Raw genomic sequence first — 18,778 nt, 5'->3', positions numbered from 1 at the left:
TTCCCTCCCTTTCTGGCTCTTACCTCCCCTTGCCTTCTGAGAAGGGGTCAGGCCACCCAAGTGGGCAAGGTGCTTAAGAAGATGTCTTTGGCACGAAGTCACTCTGCCTCTCCACTCACTAGCTGTGTGATCTGAGCAAACTGCTTGCCCTCTCTGACCCTGGCTTCTCCATCTGGAAATTGAATATGCTAACACTGCTCACCACTGGCGGTGTGGTAGCCACGAGGCTCGGTGATACAGCCAGTTGGGGATGCAGGCTTCATAAAAGAAATGAAAGTGACAGTCACTCAGTTGTGTCCTACTCTTTGTGACCCCATGGACTGTACAGTCCATGGAATTCTCCAGGCCAGAATGCTGGAATAGGTTGCTGTTCCCTTCTCCAGGGGGTCTTCCCAAACCAGGGATCAAACCCAGGTCTCCTGCATTGCAGGCAGATTCTTTACCAGCTGAGCCACCAGGGAAGCCCAAAATGCTGTTGTTACTACCTGATACTGATGCACTTATGATGCTCTTGTTGAAAGAGGAACTTAGGAGTGACTGAGTCCCATCTGCCCAGAATCTGGAATCAAGATTGCTGGGAGAAATACCAGCAACCTCACATATGTAGATGATACTATTTTAATGGCAGAAAGAGAAGAGGAACTAAAGAGCCTCTTGATGAAGGTGAAAGAGGAGAGTGAAAAAGCTGGTTTAAAACTCAACATTCAAAAAATGAAGGTCACGGCATCCGGTCCCATCATTTCGCGGCAAATAGAAGGGGAAAAAGTGGAAGCAGTGACAGATTTTATTTTCTTGGGTTCCAAAATCACTGTGAATGGTGACTGCAGCCATGAAATTAAAAGGCACTTGTTCCTTGGAAGAAAAGCTGTGACAAACCTGGACAGCATATTAAAAAGCAGAGATATCACTTTGCTGACAAATGTCAGTCAAACCTATGGTTTTTCCAGTAGTCATGTACGGTTGTGAATGCGGGACCGTACATAAAGAAGGGTGAGTGCCAAAGAACTGATGCTTTCAAACTGTGTTGCTGGAGAAGACTCTTGAGAGTCCCTTGGACAGGAGATCAAACCAGTCAGTCCTAAAGGAAAGCAACCCTCGATATTCATTGGAAGCACTGATGCTGAAGCTGAAGCTCCAATACTTTTGCTACCTGATGTGAAGACCCAACTCACTGGGAAAGACCCTGATGCTGGGAAAGATTGAGGGCAGGAGGAGAAGGGGGCAACAAAGGACGAGTTGGCATCATCGATTCAATGGACATGAGTTTGAGCAAACTCCAGGAGATGGTGAAGGACAGGGAAGCCTGGCATGCTGCAGTTCATGGGGTCACAAAGAGTCAGACAGGATGTAGCAAGTGAACAACAATCTCCCCATGGTCCGGATGAGGAAACTCCTCATGGCCCAGAGAGGGGACAACTTACCTATGGTCACATGGTTGGTTGGCATGAGCTAGGGCATGGCATCCAGGGGCAATCAGGCCTGTGCTCAAGCTCCAGACAGAGATCTTAAGGGTTGGCAAATATGGTCCAGGGGCGAAGTCTGGCTCACTGCGTGCCTTTTTTTTTTTTTTTTTTTTTACAGCCTGCCAGCTAAGGATGGATTTTACAGAAGACCATTTGCAACTGATTTGAGGAAAGGAAATGCTAACTTTGAACTCCAATGAAGCAAAATATTACCCTTCTCCAAAAAAAAGGGGGGGAAAAAGAATTCTACTCTTCTCAGTAGTAGATCTGTATCACCAAAAACAAAATAAAAAAGTCCTTGATTCCTATTATTATATTTGAAATTTTGTCAATTGACAAAGAGTGGGAATTTGTGTTCTCCTGTATAACAGCTTTCATGTTGTCTCTTGGCCCCCAAAGCCTGAAGTAGTTATTCTTTACCCTACCTTTCTATTCCTCACCCTGCCTGGGGGCTCCCCAGGCTCAACCAGTCTCAAGGCTGATAGCCCCCACCCAGCCTCCCGTTGTGGCTGGGGGAGCCAGACCATAGCACTGTGGACTCCCCACCCAGTGCTCACCCCATGCTCCCAGCCCTCCTTGCAGCACTGACCTTGGAACCCAGCTGTCGCACTGGGGATGTGTGCACCGTAGCCTCGGAGGCGTCCCGCCACTGGCTCTCGGCCCCCAGCTCCCCTGAGTACCACACTCTCTTTTCCAACCCCTTGCGAGAGCCAAGGCCAGCGTGGGTGGCTGAAATCTCCCCGGTAACAAGATCTGTACCCCACTTCCAGCCTCCTCCCCTAACCTGCTGCCCCTCCTCCCTCACCCGCACCTGCGCTCTGGCCCCTCCTCCCGGCCCCTCCTCCCGGCCCCTCCCGCACCCCTACTCCTGCCCCCTCCTTGCCTGGCTCTCCATGTCACCATCTGTGGCACAATCCTTCTCTGTCACTCTCCCTGCCACCCCCTCCTTCCCCTCCTTCCTTCCCTGTGCTCTCTCCCTGCATCTCTCTCTGCATCCCTCCCTCTGGCCCCTTCTCTGCTCTTTTCTCCTCTTTTCTCTTCTCCTGTCACGCATTTCTCATCACTCCCCCTCATTCTGGCTTTCCACCCACTCGCTGTCTTCTCTCTCTGTCTCTCCCTGTCTTTCCACCTCCGACCGACCCCGTTTCCCCTCTCTTTCTATTGGTTTCTTATAGTCCTCTGTTCCTCATTTCTCTTCTTTTCCTTGGGAGGGAGGTTTCTCCCTGCACCCCACCCCCAGCCTCCTGCCTGCAGACCCCCCATCTGTGTCCCTTCCCCCCACCACCCAGGACGTGTCCTGCAGTTGGGGGGGTGACGCACCAGGCGGTGGGAAGTCAGGGCCGGAGACCAGATGGGAGCGGCTCTGTGGGCAGACGTGGCTGTGGCCGCTGCAGGCATAGGAGGGGGCCCGGTCCCGCCAGCAGTCTAGAAGTGGGCACTGTGTGGGGACCCCAGCTCAGGGGTGCTCAGGGACTCCTGGGGACTGGGCAGGGAGAGGGGACAGCAGAATGATAACCAGCCTGGCTGCAAGGAGGGAAGCCGTCGTCCCATGGGCAGGTAAGGAGGCTGGGGCCTGGATGGGGTCCCAGAGGGTGGGGTGCTGGAGCCCACCTTCTGCCCAGGATGAACTTGGGAGGCTGGGGCTGGGGGCTGGGAGAGGGTAGGAAGGTCTAGGGAAGAAGGAGGACTTCCTGTGACCTCTTGATGGACAGAAGGGGCCTGGGGCCTGGGGGGTGTGCTTTAATCTCGGAATCTCATATCATGACTCCAGAATCTTGGAATCACAAAACAGCAGTGTCGGAGCTGGACAAACCAGATGCCTCATGGCATTTAGCTTAAGTGCCAGCTTTCCTGAGCTCCCCTTCTGGACTTGGCACTGTGCTCAGCACACTCCCATTTAATCTTTACAACAACCCTGGAAGGTGGGTACATTCGTCTTCATTTTAATAGGAGGAAATTGAGGTCAGAGGTGGGAAGTGAGTTGTCCAAGGTCACACAGCAATTTGGCATCATTCCTTTGTGGCAGACCCTAAGTCCCCAACCTAGGGGCTATGGACTTGTGGGCTGTGCTCCTGAGGGTCAGGTCTGAAGTGGGCACAGACCATCTGGGCCTCTTCCTGGGGGGCAGGCCCAGGGGAGCAGAGAGCAAGTAGAATGCGGAGTCAGCCAGGGACCATCAGCCTGTGTTGTCCAGGGCTGTTTCAGTCCTTGTTATCTCTCAGCCCAAGGCCTTCAGGGAAGCCTGCAGAACCAGGAGGCACTGACGGTTTAGTAATAGGCAGAGCTGGGCTCAACTTCTGGCCTCCCACTTACCAGATGAGTGACCTTGTACAACTTATCGAACTTCTCTGAACCTCAACTTCCTCCTCTCTAAAAACCCTCCCTCTTGGGCTTGGCGAGGATCTCATGATGTATGTTTGAGGCCTATCCCAGGAGCATCCTCCCACCTGGCTTTGAGTTCTACTTGCTGAACTTCTTGGTCTATTGACATCTGCGATGCCCTGGGTGCTGCCCTGGGTGCTGTGCTGGGTGCTAGGGTTACAAGTACAAATAACTCAGGGTCCTGTGCCTAAAAGCCAGCAATCTAGAAGGGAAGAGGGTGGGATATAGACAAACGGAGAATGATCTGGCATCCATGAGGGCTGTTCTGAATTGCTGCGGGGCTCAGGGCAGCCACTCACCCTCTCTGGACCCTTGTTCCCTCTGGAAAAGTCTTCCAAGGAGTCTGCCCCCGGTTCTCAGGCAAGCATGTGTCAAAGATAAACCAGACAGGGAGGAAAAGGCCCTCCTCTCCAAAGGATGAACCAGATCATGCACAGTACCCCAGCTCCTTAAAAGGCAGCATCTAAATTGCAGGTCTGACTTACACCCGAGGAAAGCTATAATTTCCTTGCTTCTGGCACTCTGGCCTGTTAAACTTTGACAGGGAAGATGCGCCCAGATAAAGGCGGAGGCAAGGAGTCTTCCAGGGGGGCCAGGGGCTCTGGGAGGGGCTGTTTAATTCTCCTGCACGAAGGCAGGGCCTGGCTGGTACACTGTGTTCCTGCCAAGGCCATGTGTGTTAGCACGTATGTGTGTGTGTGTGGGTACACAGGTGTGTGTCTGGTCAGGAGATGCCATCCTCAGAGCTCACCCTCAAGCTTCCCCCAGGGCATCTGTCCCTGCAGCCTGGAAATTAGGTTTGCCTGGCTCACTGCTCCTCTGTTAGGAGCCTCCCTCCTCCAGCCCTGGGCTGTGATTGGCCACCTGACGGGGATGCTATAAAGAGGATCTGCACACAGGAGGTGAGGTGGATGGATTGGTGACGTAGAGCTCCCCAGCCAAGGAGGTCTGGACTCTTAAGTTCCCAGATTCACAATTCTGGGTCTAAGGGCTGATTCCAACATTCTGGAAATCTGAACTTCTCCAATTCAAAGACACAGAGTCTAAAAATCTATGACTCTACAAGTCAGTTCTACGACTCTAAAATTCAATTTTTAAGTCTCTAAGGGTCTAGGGATTTGGATCCATGATCTTAATAGTTCAAGAGCCTAAGGAGCAGTAAGGAGAGTTCTGAATAGGCTAGTAGGAAAGCTGGATACCATCTGGTTTCCCTGACCAGTTATGATCCTAAAACAAGTGCCTTCTCTAGGCCTGGCCTGTCTGCTGGCCTGTGAAATGGATGGGTCGGGAGTTGGTGTAATGAATCCTCCCAGCTTTGCCCCTTCCCAACTGTGTGAGCCGAGCGCAAGGCCTCATTTGGTCCCTGTGTGTACTGTGGGGACAACTTAGTGCCTTCTTCATAAGACCCTATACGATGCTGCACATCACTGCTGAGCCTGGAGCCTGGCAGTCAGGGATCAGTCCCCAGGAACCGGCAGTACTGTTAAGATCCTATGAGCCCATCTTTCAGACTGCCCGTCAACTAGAGTCTGGGTGATGGCAGATTGAGGGCTCTCCTGAGGCTTGGAGGAGCAAGGAGGGGATGCTCTGAATGCAGTCGGCCTGGGGAAGCGTAAGGAGGAGCCAGGGTGAAGGGGTTCTTTCCCGTTTTTGGCATTGCCCTGCCTTCTCAGAGTCCTTGGAAAATCCAGGTCATCGTGCAAGGACAATCAGACATACTCACCCACCCAGAGGTGTCTGCTCTGAGTTGGGGTGCTTCCCCTTTGAAGGAGCTTTACATCTGAAAAGCTGTGTCAGGACAGGGCAGTGGGGACCATAGGTCCTGCTGAAGGCATTTCAGGTCCAGGGCTGGGCAGGCAAGGGGACACTGGAGGAAGTTTCCCCTGAGAGCTTTCTTTCTCCCTCGGGGTTTCCCTAGGGAGTCAGGGAAGCCAGCAGCCGAGCGACTTGGGGAAGGGGCATCATTTGGAAAAGGGAGAAGGTCCAGTCCCAGAGGAGGCTCTGGCCTTCAGTTCTGGCCTATAACTGGGTCTCCAGAGAGCCAGGGAGTCCTGCTGAGGAGGCGAGGGCATCCTAGGCCAGGGGCCCTACCCCAGCAGGGCCTGGATCCCCTCCGTCAGCAGTTCATCCTTTGTGTCGAGATTTGTCCACCCGGGGTTCCTCTGATTCACTCAGTGCCTCAGACACTGAGACAGAACTTGTGTGGAAGGGACACGGGAAAGGACCAGAGCTGAATATGAGCATCTCCACGCTTAAGGAGAGTCAAGTCCAGCAGGGACACCGGGAGGAGGCCTGGCTCCTCATAACACAGGAGAAGTGCAGTAAGAAGGTGCTCACAGAGTGGGTGGGGTGCTGGTTCCCACTGAGCCGCTGGGCAAGCTCTTACTCACACTTGAAAGCCTCCTTGAAGTGCCCTCTTCTCAGAGGAGCCCACCCCACTGGTACAGGGGGGAGCTGACTATTCTTGTCCTCACCTCCAGCATGTTATGAATTTCTCCACCATCAGTCAGCCGTGGGAGCAGGAGGGACAGCAGCTGCCCACCCCCCAAGTTCACAGTCCATCATCCTAGGCAGGGCCTTTGTGGGGGGGCACAGTGGGATGGGCCAGGCCGAGAGGATCCTCAGGGGCTTTGATTTCCAGGGAAGGGGACACCTCTGAGTGTGTGGTTCTTAACTGCATTCAGAATCTGAGGAATCAGATGAATGCGCTGGGCTCTGCCCAGAAAATACAAGGAGGCGTTGTTACCTTTCACCGGAGTTTGGCAGGGGGTGGGGGGTGGTTATGGATCTGCTGAAGTTCATCTAGAGACTTGGGCTCAGCGTTAAGGATGGGTGATATGCAGCAATGTTTTCAAGTGTGTGAGCTGAGATCTATTGGGGATGTCTTAGTCTGTCCGGCTTGCTCTAACAGAATACCATAGACTGGATGGTTTATACACAATGGAAATTCATTCCTCACCATTCTGGAGGTGGGGAAACCCAAAATCAAGGTGCCAGGAGATTCAGTATATGGTGGGGACCTGCTTCCTGGTTCCCAGCTGGCTGTTTTCTAGCTGTTTCCTCCCATGGCAGAAGGGATCTAGGACCTTTCTTCAAAAGAGCACTAATCCCATTCACGAAGACTCTACCCCTGTGTCCTAATCACCCCCCATTGCGGCTCTCCCTCCTAACATCATCGCACTGGAGGTTAGGGTTTTAACAAATCATTTACGGGTGGGAAGGACACAGTCTATCTCAGAGTCTATCTCAGTGGGTGATCCACTTGGGTCTCTGCCAGTGAGGCAATCATATGTAGAAAGGGCACATATTATGTTATGGAAGAGTGTGACATCACTGAATTGCAATTTAAAAGGCACTGTGTCAAAAGCATTTGAAAAGGGCTGGTATAGAGAAAAGGACCTATGTTGTCAGCAGCTGACTGAATGATCCACTCGCCCCTTTACTGAAACATTTGTGGAACACTCGTCCTGTGCACAGGGGAAAGGACCAGGCCACTGCTGGTCTTGCCCTCTGGAGCAAGCAAGCCCAAGTCCCCTGCTGCACCCCTATTATGTCATATAGGGTGTTCTCTTTACCTCTCTAAGATTCAGTTTTCTTGTCTGAGAAGTGGAGCTACCTTGCCAGCCTCCCTTGCTGGCCCGTGCAGAATGAATGAATGACTTGTCCAACTCTGGGCAGATGCGCAGGGAGTCTCCAAGTTCAGTGTGATGGGGGAGGAGCTACGGAGAGAAAGTCATGCCCTGCCCTGACCAAGCTGTGTCCTCCCTCCTCCAGGCCAATAGCTGGCTGCTGACCCACCCTCTCTTGGCCATGAACACCCCTGGCTCCCTTTCACTGCTGCCTGTGACCTCGGAACCCGGGAACACCTCCTCAGCCTGGCCCCCAGATGCTGTCCTCGGAAATGTGTCCGCAGCATCAAGTGCGGCAGGGCTGGCTGTCAGCGGCATTCTGATCCCACTGGTCTACCTGGTGGTGTGCGTGGTGGGCCTGCTGGGCAACTCCCTGGTCATCTACGTGGTCCTGCGACAGACGGCCACCCCATCGGTCACCAACGTCTACATCCTCAACCTGGCACTGGCCGATGAGCTTTTCATGCTGGGGCTGCCCTTCCTGGCTGCCCAGAATGCTTTGTCCTACTGGCCCTTCGGCTCCCTCATGTGCCGCCTGGTCATGGCTGTGGATGGCATCAACCAGTTCACCAGCATCTTCTGCCTCACGGTCATGAGCGTGGACCGCTATTTGGCCGTGGTGCACCCCACCCGCTCAGCCCGCTGGCGCACGGCACCCGTGGCCCGCACAGTCAGTGCGGCTGTCTGGGTGGCGTCGGCCGTAGTGGTGCTGCCTGTGGTGGTCTTCTCGGGTGTGCCCCGTGGCATGAGCACCTGCCACATGCAGTGGCCCGAGCCGGCGGCTGCTTGGCGGGCTGGCTTCATCATCTACACGGCCGCGCTGGGCTTCTTTGGGCCGCTGCTGGTCATCTGCCTCTGCTACCTGCTTATCGTGGTCAAGGTGCGCTCCGCCGGGCGGCGGGTGCGGGCCCCCTCGTGCCAGCGGCGGCGGCATTCTGAGCGCAAGGTCACACGCATGGTGGTGGCCGTGGTGGCGCTCTTCGTCCTCTGCTGGATGCCCTTCTACGTGCTCAACATCATCAATGTGGTGTGCCCGTTGCCCGAGGAGCCTGCCTTCTTCGGCCTCTATTTCCTGGTGGTGGCCCTGCCCTATGCCAACAGCTGTGCCAACCCCATCCTTTATGGCTTCCTCTCCTACCGCTTCAAGCAGGGCTTCCGAAGGGTCCTGCTGAGGCCCTCCCGCCGTGTGCAAAACCAGGAGCCTCCCGTGGGGCCTCCAGAGAAGACAGAGGAGGAAGAGGAGGCTGGAGATGGGGAGGACCGGCATGAGGGAGCAGGGAAGCAGGGGGACTGGGGGGAGATGAACGGCCGGGTCAACCAGATCATACAGCCAGGTCCCAGTGGGCAGGAGCGGCCTCCCAGCAGCACCACCAGCAAGGAGCGTCAGTTCCTACCCCAAGAACCCTTGGCTGGGGAGAAATCCGACACGCTGCACATCAGCTATCTCTAGGGGCCTGTGGAGGGCCAGCGTAGCCCGAGGAATGGGCAGAGACTGTGGGTGCGCCTAGGGTGTGCCACCCGAGGTAGCAGGGCCCGTGATGGAATATTTGGAGGCCTGGGCCCTTGCTGTGTGACTTACTGTGTGACCTCAGATAGGTGGCTTCCCCCTCTCTGGGCCTTGTGTGACTCAGGGATGGGAGACAGCGGCCTGGATGAGCTCTATCTGATAAGTCTGGAGGGGCATCACCGCTGGGTGGATCTTCCTGAATAGGGTCAGGATAAGGGGAGGTGTGGAACTTCCCTGGTGGCTCAGGGGTAAAAAATCTGCCTGCAATGCAGGAGCCACAGGAGATGAGGGTTCGATCCCTGGGTCAGGAAGTTCTTCTGGAGGAGGGCATGGCAAGCCACTCCACTATTCTTGCCTGGAGAATCCCATGGACAGAGAAGCCTGGTGGGCTTCATTCCATAGGGTCGCAAAGAGTCAGACATGACTAAAGCGACTTAGCACGCACAGCACAAACAAGGGGAGAGGTACAGATGGGCTCTCCCCTTCAGAGACAGAGAATCCTGAATATTGGCCCTCAGAAGGATAAACCAAGGCCTTGGATTTCCTGGGCTTAGTCAGGTTCACAAAAGAGGGAGTGGAGCCCAGTATTCATAGGGGTCAATACTGCAGCCCCAAATGGGAGGAAGTCTCCCCTGGTAGGGAGAAGGGGTGTGAGACTGCCCAGGCCCCACATCAGCTCTGCTCCTCTTGCTGCAAGGCTGAGGGCCAGCCCTTCTCCTCTCTGGACCTCAGGTCTCACCTGCTGAACAACCCGATAACCTCCAGGCATTCTTGGTCCAGATGGTCAGTGCCGGGACTCCTGTGTTCCTGGACAAGAGAAGATGCAGATTTTCCAGGAAGCTAATTAAGTCCAGCTTCAGGGTTCCTGACTGCTTGGGTCCTTCTGAGGCTCTGAGTCTAATTTTGTCTTTGTAATGTTGTATTCCTTTTCTTAAACAAGGACCCCATATTGCACAGGCCCCCCAAAGGCTAGCTCAGGCCCTGTTGGGGGCAGCTTACCAACCTTCAAAGCATCTTGCTTTGTGTCCTATGGCTGGAAGGGGTCTCGGGGTTTTGAGGGCTCAGGAGCCTTCTCGTAGGAGAAATTCTCCCTGCTTCTCCCCTCTCATTAACTAAGGCAGGGACCTGGCCTGGGCAGACTGACACGGAAAGGCAGCACGTCTAAATAGAACTGAAAGGAAGAGGAATAAGAGGAGGAGGGAGAGGGGAAGAAAAAGGAGGAAGAGAAGGGGGAGGGGGGAGGAAGAAGAAGTGGAGGTCAGATCTGTCTCATGACCTTGGAGCCAACCTTGGCCCCCCTGGGCTAACCTCAGAGGCAACATCAATGAAATTGGGTTGCCAGTCAGTGCCTGGCCTGATCATACTCAAGGAAAGGATGCCATCAGGGTGGAAAAGTTAATGCCCTGAAAGGTATGGGGCCAGCAACCCCTGAGGCCTGCAGCACGCTGAAGTGTTGGGCCTTGATGGGAGCCTGGGGGCAGAGCTGAGAAGCAGGGCCTGGCTCCCTGGAGAGGTTGGGAGGAGTGGTGCAGCCCTGGCAGGCTGGGGAGCAGGCCTCCCGGTCTTTCACATTCCCCAGGTCCAGGTTGGAAAGGCTCAAGGAAGAAAAGACTGGAGGAGGCTAGAGGGAGACCATAGGGAGAGGCTCCTGTCCAAGGTTGGGCCTGGGCTGGCCTGGATTCCCTCCCCGAGATGACCCCTTAGAGCCACAGCGAGACAGATTCTGAGGAGGGTGGCACCTCTTGCTAAATCTCCCAACCCCCACCCTTCAGAAGGTAGGGGGTCCTCAGAGAAAATGTGGGAACCACAACCCGGGAGACCTCCAGATCCTGTCCAGCCTTGACCTCTCTGGGCCTCAGTTTCCCCTTCATAAAATGGCAGTGGGTGTCCCAGTTTGCCTGCCTCCTGGGATTTGGAAGAAAAAGAGTCATCTGGGGTAAACTGCCATGTACACTGCAGTGGGTGAGGCTGGGGCGTAACAGATTATAGAGTGGAGGCAGCCTCTTCTTTCTCATGAAGTGGCTTCTCTGTCTTCCAGTCCTTGCGGGTAAGGACACTATAGGATACAAGGAAGGGAAGTTGAGGTTCAGAAGCCAAGAATCGGGGGGCAGGGCTTGGGGAAGAGTGAGGCCCCATCAGGGGGAAGGAAGTGTACAAAACTAGAGCTTGTACAGGGGTTGGAGGCTGGAGGCCCAGTCCTCATTCTAGGGCTCCCCTGAGGAGGGTCTGGGGTCTGAGGGAAGAGGATCCCTGGCATTCCAGCATCTCCTGCTTTCCTGATTCCTGGGGCAAGTGAGCCACTTCTACAAGGGTGCCTGAGAGGCCCTAAGGAAAATTCTGACCCAAACTCTTGTCAATAAAGTTGGTGACACGTGATGACCAGCCTGGGCCAACTGCTCTGACTAGCACTGTGTTTTAGATTGGTGTGCCTGAGTGGGGGTGTGGCCATGCATGCCTTTCAATCAGGATACTCCTTCTCTCCCGTCTCTCAGCTCTGCATGCCCAGGCCTCCTTGTGTATTGCCTTCCAGAGTCCTGGTCCTCCAGGAGTCGTGGAAGATGCTCCTGACAAACCTCAGCCTATATCCTTAGAGAGCTTGATCCAAAAGCAGTAAACCTACTCTTTTGCTGCGTCCAAATTTCAGACCTCGTGGAAGAGAGCTGATTGGTTCTAATTGGGTCACATGATGGCCATATGGGTAGATCACCAAAGACGAGGTGATAGAATGCCATGATTGGTCAGATGTGGGTCATAAGTCCATCTTTCCAGCTACAAAGAAGGTGGGACACTGTGATGGACAGTTTGGCCTGACCAGTGGGGTAGGAGTTAGGTCAGGGACAGACTCTCAATGGCAGGGAGAAATGACACAGGCAGCAACAATAGCAGGATGGAGGAGGAGTGTGTAAATACAGTGGAAGGGTATATAGTAGGTGCTCAGGCATCTTAGCCATATCCACGAGTGAAGGTGCATTGGGGTGAAACACAGGGCCTGCTGTGTGTGTGGCCGTTGTGCATGGGCTGGGAGCAGAGGGACTGCTGGTAGCCAAGGTTGTGTGGGCAGTGGGGCTTTGGCTAGGGTCACCTCTCTGAAGCCCATAGCCCTCCAGCTTCCCTGACTTCTTATGTGTCACTCACTACTTGTGCACACACATGTGCGTGTGGGAGGGGGAGTGTCCCACTAGCCTTGTGCTTCCAGGCAGGGTTCAAGCCTGATGTATCCATGTTCCCAGGGCCTAGCAATGCTGTGGGCCCTTCATAAGATGATTTGGGATAAATGAGTAAATGGGAGAAATTCCATTTCACAGTTCCAGGGGGAAATTTTCACACTGTTACTCTAGCTTCCTTTGGTTGGTACAATGTGGTTGTTGTTGTTCAGTCACTCAGTTGTGTCGTACTCTTTGCGACCCCATGGACTGCAGCATGCCAGGCTTCCCTGTCTATCACCAACTCCTGGAGTTGCTCAAACTCATGTCCTTTGAGTCAGTGATACCATCCAACCATCTCATCCTCTGTCATCTCCTTCTCCTCCTGCCTTTTATCTTTCCCAGCATCAGGGTCTTTTCCAGTGAGTCAGCTCTTGGCATCAGGTGGCCAAAGTACTGGAGCTTCAGCAACAGTCCTTCCAATGAATATTCAGGACTGATTTCCTTTAGGATTGACTGGCTTGATCTCCTTGCAGTCCAAGGGACTCTCAAGAGTCTTCTCCAGCATCACAGTACAAAAGCATCAATTCTTTGGTGCACTGTGGTGACCCTGAATAAATGCGGGAAGAATCGAGGGGGTGGAAAGAGTCATATGGGGGTTTGGGGTTAGAATCTGTGTCTTATGGGAACCACAGGAGCTATGGGTTCAGGGGAGGCTCTGGAGCTGTGAGCCCAAGCAGGTAGAAGGGTGGTGATGGTCCTCCCTGCCTGATTCCTTCTCTCCAGATGTCCAAGTTGCTCAAGACATCCAAGACCCAAGACCTTACCTTAAACTTGTCTCTCAGAGGCAGTTGCCAGGCAACAGCCCATGGCTTGGACCAGGACTTCATACATCAGCCTCAGCACCAGCAGAAATGAGTCTGTAGGGCCTGGGACAAGGAAGCCAAGGGCCCAGGGCTACAGCTCTTTTCACCTCCAAGGAGTGGGGGAGACAGAGGCCACTGTCCCATAGGGAAGTGACAGCCTGGGTTCCAAAGGACTCCAGACATGGAAGAAAGCACTCTAAAGTCAGCAAGAACTCCAGGTATAAGGTGAGGGGAGTTGTACAAGGCCACAGTCCCATCAAAACATCAGGGTGCTCCTCTGTGGCCAGCAGGCCCTGATGAGACTTGGTGAGTCTACTGGAAGGCCAGAGGGCAAACACATCCCTTAAACGTCATGAGACCCAAAGTCAGGAGATCTGGAACGTACTTTGCCACAAACCTACCACATGGCCTTGGCTATTCACTTGACCTCTTTGGGCAAAGTTCCTTAAGTTGACAAAGGTTTTCCTGTGTGCAAGGCCCTGACGCTGGACTGGGAGTACAGCGGAGGGAAATAGACATGGTTCCCATGCTTGTGGCACTCACAGGCAGCCACACAGGTAAACGGACCACTGTCCAGTGGGAATGCTAGTGCAGTGTGCTCTGGAGGAACACAACTTGGGGGAGGGGTCTGTATTGGGGGTGGTACTGAGAGCAGAAGGTGAGCCTGAGTGTGTCTGGCAGGGGGACAGTATGTGCTAAGGCCCTGGGGTCGGAGAAAGGCAGTGAATGAAAGGGAGAAAGGCCCAGTTCAGGGACAGACACTGTGTCAGACAGGACCTCCTAGGAAGTTAATTCCCACTGTGCATCGAATTGTGTCCTCCTCCCTCAAATTCATATAAGGCCCTAACCTCCAGTACCTCCAGATGTAATTTTATTTGGAAATAGGGTCCTTCCAGTCATAAGGAGCTCAGATGACATCACTCTGGAGTAAGGTGGATCTCTGTTTCAGTTTGACTGGTGTTCTTAAAAAAGGGAAGATCTGGACACAGACAGGAGCATGGGGAAAATGCTGGGTGATGCACCCAAGAGTCAGTGCCAAAGACAGCCAGAAAACCACCAGAAACTGGGAGAGACGTCTGGAACATGTCCATTCTCTCAACTCTCAGAAGGAAGCAGCCTTGCCTGACACCTTGATCTTGGACTTCCAGCCTCCAGAGCTATGAGAAAATACATTTTGGTTGTTTAAATCACCAGTTTGTGGTAGTTCAGTCCAGCAGTCCTAGCAAACTAATACAATTACCACCTGCAAAACAAAGCCAGCATCCCTGCCTCTCCTGGGCCTCTGGAAGACCTTGGACATTATCATTCATTCATGTCTCCATTCAACAAGTGTTTATAGAACAGCTGCCAAATGCAAAAAGCAGAAGGTAGAGAAATACAAGGTCTGTCTTCAGGGCCAAAGGAAGTCACGTTGAACATTAGAGATAAAGGGGTGGTTCTTAAGCCCCTGGAATCTGGAACTGTCTAGTTTTGAATCCCCACTCACCCATTCACTAGCTGTTTGATTAACCTTTCTGTGCCTCAGTTTGCTTCTCTCTGAGATGAAGATGAGGGTAGACATCTATGTTAAGAAGATTATGTGAGTAGCACAGTCCATTGTACAGGGCTTCACTGGTGGCTCAGACAGTAAAGAATCTGCTTGCAACATGGGAGACCCAGGTTTGATTCCTGTGTTGGGAAGATCCCCCAGAGAAGGGAATAGCTATCCACTCTAGTATTCTTGCCTGAAAAATCCCATGGACAGAGGAGCCTGGTGGGCTACAGTCAATGGGGTCACAAAGAACTGGACACAACTGAGTAACTAGCACTTCACCTTCACAGAGCATTGTAGGTACTATGAATTAAATAAACCTGAGAAATGCTTTAACAAAAGTGATAAGCTATCCATGGTTGGGGGTGGAAATCTTGGTGGAGGGGTTATAGCCCAACCAAGGGTCAAGAGGGAACTGGAGTTTGTGCTCTGGGAAGAAGTGTGAAAGATGTTCAAAGTACTATTGAACAGCTCTCATATCCATTTTACAGCTGAAGACAGTGAGGCCTGGGATGGTCACATGATTCACCCATGGTCACAGCACCAGAGGCAGACCAAGAACACCATTTTCCTAGTCCCCAGTCCAGCGCCTAGTTTTTAGAAACTACGAAAATGAAGGTGAGTGTGGCAGGAGTGATGCTCGGTGTGGAAAGAACTCAGAGGCCAATGGTGTCAGCTCCTTGGCAGCCACTGGTGGTGACAGGCAATGTCCTTGAGCAAGACTCAGCAGCATGAAGGTCATCCCAGGCCTCTGGATTGCTGATGTCAGGACAGACAGGGGCAGTGACGTCATCATGCTGCTGGTGGGCAACAAGATGGACCTGGCCAACAAGAGGCAGATGACCACTGAAGAGGGCAAGCAGCACGCCGAAGAACTGAGTACCATGTTCATCAAGACAAGGGCAAAGACAGGCTACAGCGTGAAGCGGCTCTTCTGACCTGTGTGCTCGGTTCTGCTTGGAATGGCAAATGTCCAGGAGAGAAGCAAAGAAAGGATGGGTGACATCAAGCCAGACAAACTCTAGGAGCCCCTGGCCAGCGAGGGTGGCTGCTTCCACTGATGCAGCCTGACCTTCCTTTGACACTACTCATTTGTTGTGATCTCGGTTGTGTTCTAGAAGCCCAGCCCAGCCACCCTCCAGCCAGCCCTGCAGCCTTGTCATAGGCCGGTCTGGCAGGCTAAGGTGGTCTGCACACAGGAGTGAACGTCACTGATGTATTTGAGCACACACATGTGGGTGGAGGGCAAGGCCAATCTTCACTTTTTCACAAGCTCAAAGACAGTGCTTGGTGCCACACTTGGCCTCCTCCAGGGTCCCAGACACCCCAGGTCCTGGCTCATATAGCCCGGGGACACAGACTGCAGAGAGCCAGGGGCTCCTACCCTCTGGTCATCTTGTAAACAGGAAGGGAAAATGAGGCCTGCAGTCGGACAGGGCCTCTCCGACTTGCTCTCTGCTTTAATGACCGGGAAACGTGTCAATATTTGCACATGGGAACGGCTGGCCCTGCTGTGCTTGGTCAGCATGCCCAGAGCCTACTTGGTGTCACTACCTGTAAGAACAGGGGTTATCTCTGTGCTCCAGGGTGGGTCTACCCCGGATCATCAGACAGGGCAGGTCCCTCCTCCTGGATGACCATGATAAATGGCAGCAATTACTGCGAGAACAAAGCAAACACACAATGATCACTGCAGTGGGTGGCAGGGACAGGTGAGCTCTCTGCCATACAATCTGCTTCGAACCTCACAGCCACCATTTCTTAGCTCTGTGTGCCTTTGGGCCAGGCTCCAAACGTCTTGGAACCTCAGCTTCCACATCCATAAAACGGGCTCAGTAGCCCCCGACTGTCGCAGGGCTGGGAGGCGGCGGCGGCGCGTTAGCTTCGACTGAGTCCAGCGCCGGGCTCTGTGTCCAGCAGGGGGCGCCGAGTGACCTTCCCCTCTCCCCTTGGCTCCCCCCAGCAGCTCCACTCGGCCGAACTCGGCTCGACTCGGCACCGTGCGGTCAGACCCGGCTACGATCCGCCAGACCCGCTTGACTCGGCTGGACTCGGCTCCGCTCGGCCAAGTTCGGCTTTGCTCGGTTCTGCTCAACTCCACCGGAGCTGAACTCTCAAAGGCCCCTCCCCGGCGCCGCCGCGGCTGCCTTCGCTCATCTCCTGTTGGGCTTTTAGCTTACAGGCGCGGTGGCCCGAGCGAAGACGCCGGCGGGTTTCTTTGTGGCGGGGGTCTGTTCTAGCAGAGCCCTCGGTGTTGCCAAGAGTGGCCGCAACTGGCGGCAGTTTTTCCCAGGGTTTGAGCCCGAAGTGGGGGTGGGGGGATGTTGGGGCTCCCCCGGCTTGGGGGTGGGGGAGTCGCGCCCCTTAATTTGGCCGAGAAGAGTGGGAGATGGCAGTGGCCACCCCCGTACCTTGCCCGCCCCGTCATCTGGCTCTGCCCCTAGTCGGCCGTGAGGAGGAGCCAGTTAGTGCACCTGCTTCCCTGAGCCTCAGTTTCCCGCTGTGTAACCACCGTCCTTGTCAGGGGCCAGGAGGGCTGGGAGGGGGCTGGCTCTTCCTTTCTGTAGGCCTCTTGGGGATTCGGTTTCCCTTTCTGTAAAATGGGATAAACTCGCCCAAGTCAGATGAACACCTGTAGGACAGACGTGGGTTGCTGAGAAAGCCCAGGACGGAGAAATGGAGTCCGGAGAGCGAAGTTCATCCTCGACTACTCAACTGGTCGAAGGAGGGGCTCTGCAGATCCCAGAAGCCGAGTGAGCTAGCAGCTTGGGAGAGCGATGGTCCCATTGGACCCCCTACCCACGTTGTTGAAAGAAGTTAGAGAACGGCGCATCTCAGTGGGCCCTCCATCTCCCCGCCCCACCCTACCCCGCCAGCTCCCTAAGAACCGGACGAATGGGGTACATCAGAAGGCCCGGTGGCGTGGGGTAGGTGCCGGGCTCCATGACTCCCCAGTGGGTGGCGCTCACGGTTTCCTTTGTTTCGTTTCTTGACGACTGCCCTAGAACAGTTATTAATAGACTGGTGACTTGCCATACACCGCTTGCATAGCTGACTCCAGGAATCCTGTTTTCTGTTCTGTCTCACTTTATGACGGGCACATTTTATTTTTAAAAAATGCATGAAGGGTTCTTGTTGCAAGCACCAAGTGTCACTATTTTTATATCTTCGTCCAAACTTTGGGCTGGAAGGTGGGTGTGTCTAGAAGCTTGGTTCTGGGAGTCAGTGAGTCTGTGTCTCAGATGTGTGCCTGAGGAGAATGGGCTAATGTCCTCACCATATTCACCGGGAGAAGCACTGGTTGGTGGCCAGTGTATATCCCATTGGATATCCTGCCAGGCTGCTCAGATGGTCTTGGTCTCCTCGCATCCCTCTGGCCCAGGAACACCAAGGTTCAGAGGTAGGGGGACGTGGCCAAGGTCAACAGAGCTGGAAGGAAGTGGAGCTGAGATGCAGACCCAGTCTTGTCTGACTCAGGGCTGTGACTCTGTCTCCAAGCTACCTGGGCTGCTGTGGAGAGCGGCAGAGTGGCTGGGAGACTAAGGGCTCATGCACAAATGGGAAATTTTCCAGTTGATGGAAGAGAGTGGAAGGAAGAATATTATTAAAGTTGTGTATAATATTCCAGAGTCCAACCCTCTTGTCTGCCCCACCCCTCATCACAGCCAGCTGCCTGGGAGCTGGGGGCTGGGACAAGGGGCCCTTTTCTGGGACATTGACCACAGCTGGGAGTCAAAGAACCTGGACCTAGAACCTGGTGAGAATAGTTTTCTTGTCCAGACCTCAGCCTCCTCACCTGTTAAGTGAGATGAGGCTCCTTCTTTTTTTTTTCCCCCTATATATACCTAGTTTATTAAATTTATATATCAAAGTTAAGTCATCAAAATGACATTAGCACCTTCCTATGGCATTCCAGAGAAAATGTGTAAAATATAACTGGCTCAAATGTGTGATTAGTCCTTCAGTTGTGTCCAACACTTTGCGACGTCATGGACTGTAGCCCACCAGGCTTCTCTGTCCATGGAATTCTCCAGGCAAGAATACTGGAGTGCGTTGCCATGCCCTTCTCTAGGGGATCTTCCTGACCCAGGAATCAAACTGTGGTCTCCTGCATTTCAGGCGGATTCTTTACCAGCTGAGCTATGGATCAAATGTGTAATATGGGTGTTTCCAATTCTTTTCTACAAAGGATTGCTTTAACATCACTTGGAATTCTGTACCACTTTTAATAACTAATGTAACACTTCCCTTAAAAAA

At 53.6% G+C, this 18,778-nt stretch overlaps 1 protein-coding gene across 1 annotated transcript; it reads left to right on the top strand.

Annotated features, from left to right (window-relative positions):
• Nucleotides 1-2,328: 2,328 nt before the first annotated feature.
• On the top strand, nucleotides 2,329-11,357 carry SSTR3 (somatostatin receptor 3). The gene is made up of 2 exons (XM_070789780.1): nucleotides 2,329-3,020; nucleotides 7,620-11,357. The coding sequence occupies exon 2, from the start codon at nucleotides 7,656-7,658 to the stop codon at nucleotides 8,922-8,924; it is 1,269 nt and encodes a 422-aa protein (XP_070645881.1). The 5' UTR covers nucleotides 2,329-3,020; nucleotides 7,620-7,655; the 3' UTR covers nucleotides 8,925-11,357.
• Nucleotides 11,358-18,778: the final 7,421 nt, after the last annotated feature.

The sequence above is a fragment of the Bos indicus genome, chromosome 5 (genome assembly GCF_029378745.1).
Source record: "Bos indicus isolate NIAB-ARS_2022 breed Sahiwal x Tharparkar chromosome 5, NIAB-ARS_B.indTharparkar_mat_pri_1.0, whole genome shotgun sequence".
In the NCBI taxonomy this organism is placed as follows: Eukaryota; Metazoa; Chordata; class Mammalia; order Artiodactyla; family Bovidae; genus Bos; species Bos indicus.
Note: the sequence above shows the minus strand (reverse complement) of the source record. Positions and strands in the feature narration are given on the sequence as shown.

What these genes read in the sequence shown, in the direction of transcription:
- SSTR3 (XM_070789780.1), top strand. Translation starts at nt 7,656, where the DNA reads ATGAACACCCCTGGCTCCCTTTCACTGCTGCCTGTGACCTCGGAACCC.